At 46.0% G+C, this 5000-nt stretch overlaps 1 protein-coding gene across 1 annotated transcript in view; it reads right to left on the reverse strand.

The window, feature by feature from the left end:
* celsr3 (cadherin, EGF LAG seven-pass G-type receptor 3) overlaps positions 1–5000 on the reverse strand; it is a gene marked incomplete at its 5' end in the record, with an annotated part of 178442 nt that overhangs the window by 95556 nt on the left and 77886 nt on the right. Inside the window, 2 exon segments of the mRNA XM_079516266.1 lie at positions 1–66; positions 1709–1872. The exon segment at positions 1–66 is cut by the window's left edge and continues 60 nt beyond it. Of these exon segments, the coding sequence (XP_079372392.1) occupies positions 1–66; positions 1709–1872 (230 nt within the window).

Here is a 5000-nt window from a genome sequence, read left to right on the forward strand (position 1 = left end):
AGACACTGCAGGTCCCTCCGTTCTGACACGGGTTGGACTTGCAGAACGGAAGCTTGGCACTGCAGCCTATCAGAGGGCAGAGAGGAACACACACGGCATCGCAGAGGTCACATGGAAGCACGTGATAGGTCGAGGAGGAAGCAGACAGCATCATCTTTCTATACTTCAGGAAGTCATTAATTAACCCATTTAGGCCTGACCTCAGTTTTCTGAAATAAATATTTTCACGATTAAAAAAAAAAAACAGACCTACAAGCTCGTAGCGTATGAGCTTGTAGATCTGCTATTTTTCAATAGCTAAATTATAACAATGCTTAAAACACCAAAAGGGGTTCCCGCCCAAAATGGGTTAACACTCCGATTGCCCGGGGTTATTTAATCCATTAAATCATAGCGCTCAGCGATTTATAGTAGCGGAGCACTTTTCCCCCGACGGACTGGATGTTATCCCGGATGTGGATGTAGCAGCTAAATGTAGCCAAAACACTCTAGAGCCGATCGACAACAACGGGAGGTATGTTTAAATCTACCGCGACTAGCGAACACATGATCTTTTCTTAGAATTAGACAGGATGATTTAGATCGTGAGTTATTAACGTTTTAAGATTTTCGTCGGCTCTCATCGGCTAAACAGGGGGGGAACATTTCCGATGACGTCCCACTGTTGCGCAACATCGAATGTTACGCAGCAGGCGCTCCTAGCCTGTGGAGCGATGTGATCGGTTTTGATATCAATAATCTCCGTCCTGTTAACACCATCGGGGCCCAGGACGGAGATCACCGTCAAGTTCAAGTTCATGGTCAAGTGCCCCAGACGGAGATTGATAAACGGGACGGAGATTAATGATAACAAAACCGATCGCATCACTCCACAACCTAGGAGCGCTTGTTGCCCAATCCTCGGTGTTGCACAACAGTGACAGGTCGTCGAAAATGTCCCCTGCCTGTTTAGCGGACGAAAACGAAAATCTTAAAACGTTCATAACTCGCGATCTAAATCATCCCGTCTAATTATGAAAAAAGATCCTGTGTTAGACGGCGCTCCGCGGTCCAGTCGCTAGTCGCGATAGATTTATTCTTACCTCCCGTTGTTGTCGATCGACTCTAGAGTGGTGTGGCTATTGTTAGCTGCTACACAGACATTCACAACAACTTCCGGTGCCCCGGTAAAAGTGGTCCGGGCGCTATAAATGATGGGCACATTTTATTAATGGATTAAATAGGTCCGGGTCCTCAAGGTGTTAATCAACCTCCGTCTTGGGCATCAGACTGTACTAATTAACAGGACGGAGACCTCCGTCTGGGGCCCTTAGGCCTCACTCAGACCTTTACTGCATTGCTGTATGCTTGTTGGATGAATGTTGTGTAGTGTCATGGCCGCCCCAATGCATTTCCAATGGAAGTCACATGGTTTGTAGTCCACATTTTGGACTACAAGCTGTTGTATGGCTTTCGGCTGTGTTTCGACTGCGCCCCTCCCCCTCATACAACACAAATGTTGTGTCAAACCATGTGACTCCCATTGGAAATGCATTGGGGCGGCCATGACACTACACAACATTCATCCAACAAGCATACAGCAATGCAGTAAAGGTCTGAGTGAGGCCTTAAACTGTTAATGAGTGGTTGAGATTAATTTAACATGCTATAATATGGTATGCATTTACTTCCAATAATCAAACCCTTGTCCAGCCTATACTACACTAACCCGGCAATGTTCCATTGTTGGCGATGAAGCCCGCCAGGTCGAGGGGCTTGTTGTCAATGTGCAGGTCCTTCATACAGCCGATGAACTCTCTGGCACCGAAGGGGAAGTTGTCGGGTACATTGGGAACCCCGCCCAGGAACAAGGGGCCAGTCAGGTCCAGAGATCTGGAAAGAGACAGAGAGAAAGAGGCTTAGAATCGAGCGTAATAATACCCTGATTATACTACTTTATTTTGCACATCACTGCAGCCGTGAGGGTCTGCGTGGACAAAGGATATCTTTCCTACATCTGTGTATTTATAGCCTGTATATTTATAGTCTCAATGCACTTTAACTTTCATCTGGATAATTCCTCACTTGTAGGTTCCACGTGAAAAACATGTATGAACTAATGATTGCTGGCTGTGTGACATTGGTTAACTAAGGGCCTGCCCCCTGTACCATGTGTGTAATTAAGCCTTACTGTGTTGCCTGGCTATGACCTGACGAAGATGTAACTTACACATCGAAACGTTGTCACTTTTTATTTGCACCCTGTTATAATAAACTAAGGGCCTAAATCGTCTGAGCTGCTCCATTGCCTTCTTTTTTGCATGTTATCTGTCCTGCTCCTGAGATGCACCAGACTGGCCTGCTATAGGCTAGAGGCCTCTGAGATGCACCAGACTGGCCTGCTATAGGCTAGAGGCCTCTGAGATGCACCAGACTGGCCTGCTATAGGCTAGAGGCCTCTGAGATGCACCAGACTGGCCTGCTATAGGCTAGAGGCCTCTGAGATGCACCAGACTGGCCTGCTATAGGCTAGAGGCCTCTGAGATGCACCAGACTGGCCTGCTATAGGCTAGAGGCCTCTGAGATGCACCAGACTGGCCTGCTATAGGCTAGAGGCCTCTGAGATGCACCAGACTGGCCTGCTATAGGCTAGAGGCCTCTGAGATGCACCAGACTGGCCTGCTATAGGCTAGAGGCCTCTGAGATGCACCAGACTGGCCTGCTATAGGCTAGAGGCCTCTGAGATGCACCAGACTGGCCTGCTATAGGCTAGAGGCCTCTGAGATGCACCAGACTGGCCTGCTATAGGCTAGAGGCCTCTGAGATGCACCAGACTGGCCTGCTATAGGCTAGAGGCCTCTGAGATGTACCAGACTGGCCTGCTATAGGCTAGAGGCGCGGTTGGAACTCCCTTCTACGTGGACAAAGGCTAGCGTTTGTGTGTCTGCAATCTGCAGATGTGCAGACATTCATGAAATAGTCTAGTAGCCAGCCCATAGAGCCCCATTGTGAACCCGGACATGTTGAGTACACCAAGGTTTTATGTTATAAATGTTTAGTATGGGTCCCCAGCATGTAGAAACTGCCGGATGCTAACTTGCATATGTTGGGCAATTTTCATAATTGGCATAATCTGTGACCATACCATTAACAACCTACAGTATAGAAGGCAAAATATTCAAAATGTCATCATGCTTTATGTAGCATGTGACATGTCAAACTAGGGGTTTTTCATGATGCTGAATCCATTCCAAGCATTAGTTCTGAAAAAAATACATGCTGGGGACCCATACTCAACATTTATAACATAAAACATTGGTGTACTCAACATGTCCGGGTTCACATTCTGGCTACTAGACTAAAAAGGAGCATCGCCTTCACATAATACACGACACAACCTTCTTTCAAACAATGGAAGGACTTTGAGGGGAACGGAGGGGAAATCTACTGCCTTGGATGCAAACTGTTATTCTCCAAAGATCTCAGACACTAATCAAATGTCTTCAGCAAAGTTCAGAGAAGTACTTTTAATTTCGCTTATACCATTTAACAAACTTGCCAACAAATATCACCTCAAGTTCAAGTATTTCAACTTCTCCTCAAACTGTGTCGTTCTTTTCTGTCCGGTCAGCATAATGTTTCGTGAGACCAGACGTGATGAAATTGACATCATGCAGCAGACTCTTGCCGTTACGCAGACATGGAAAGTATAATGTGGTTTTAAAGAAGGATGTTTTGGAGCGATGTGGTCTTTCTACAACAGCCATGTGCGTGCGTGCGTGCGTGCGTGCGTGCGTGTGTGGCAGTGGCTCAGGGGTAGAGTGACCGGACGGGAACCGCAAGGTTCCCAGTTCGAACCCGGGCTCCCCCAGAGTTAGTGTCGAAGTGTCCTTGGCGCAAGACTCTGTACCCCAAATTGCTCCCGACGTGCTGGTTGGTGCCTTGCATGGCTTCCTCCGGCATCGGTGTGTGTGTAATGCACTTGTAATCTCTGTAAAGCGCCTTGGATAAAGGCGCTATATAAATGCACCATTTACCATTTGGACACATAATACGTACAGGACTATGAAAATGTCAGACAGAATAAGAGACTTAAAACAGTGCTTTGGATTAACTGAAGTCTGTAGTCTGACGCTCACGTACTTTGTACAAGAGAGAGAGAGAGACAGACAAGCCAGATTTATACTTCATCAAAAAATCCTACTGTACAACCTCACGACGCACCGCGGATGCGCCGTGTGGTGAGTTTGTATGTCTGCCATTTTTGCATTTTTTAGCTGTACGACGAAGCATACATTAGTCAAGAGACAGAAAGATATAGACAGAAAGGTATAGAAATAGAATGAAAGAGAAAAAGAGTAATATAGGAAGACACAGGAAACACACCGTATGCAACACAATAAAGCAAGAGATAAAGGAGAGAGAGAGAGAGAGAGAAAAACTAGATGGAGACATGCTGCCGGATTACGGTCACACAATACTAAAAACAATACAAGCTGTACCCCCCCCCACACACACACACACACACAGATGTCAAACTAGAGTAATACGCTTCACTTCTAGCCCTCAGTCTCCCTGAAAGAACCCTTGCTCCTGTAGTTTTGCTGAATCAACAACAGTCTTTCATGGCATCCATGAAACTATACTTTCTTGAAGTATACGAAGAACGAGAAGACGAGGGAAAAAGGAGGAGAATAAAAAGGTGCAAGCTATCTTCCCACAGAGATGATGAGACGGAGCGAGACGAGGTGAGGATTAACTCTAATAAATACACGCCGTAGGCTCTTGGGTTTAACCCATTCTGGGCGGGAACCCCTTTTGGTGTTAGCATTATGTTATGCTTTAGCTATTGAAAAATAGCAGATCTACAAGCTCATAGCGCGCCACCGAGTGGCGCGCTATGAACTTGTAGGTCTGCTATTTTTGAAAAATCGAAGAATCAGGGACATAGAAACATAGCTTTTTCAGAAAACTGTCAGGATGTAGAAGACTTTTTTAGAATCTGATCTCAGGTCAAAATG

Source organism: Electrona antarctica, assembly GCF_951216825.1.
Source record: "Electrona antarctica genome assembly, chromosome: 2".
Classification (NCBI taxonomy): Eukaryota; Metazoa; Chordata; class Actinopteri; order Myctophiformes; family Myctophidae; genus Electrona; species Electrona antarctica.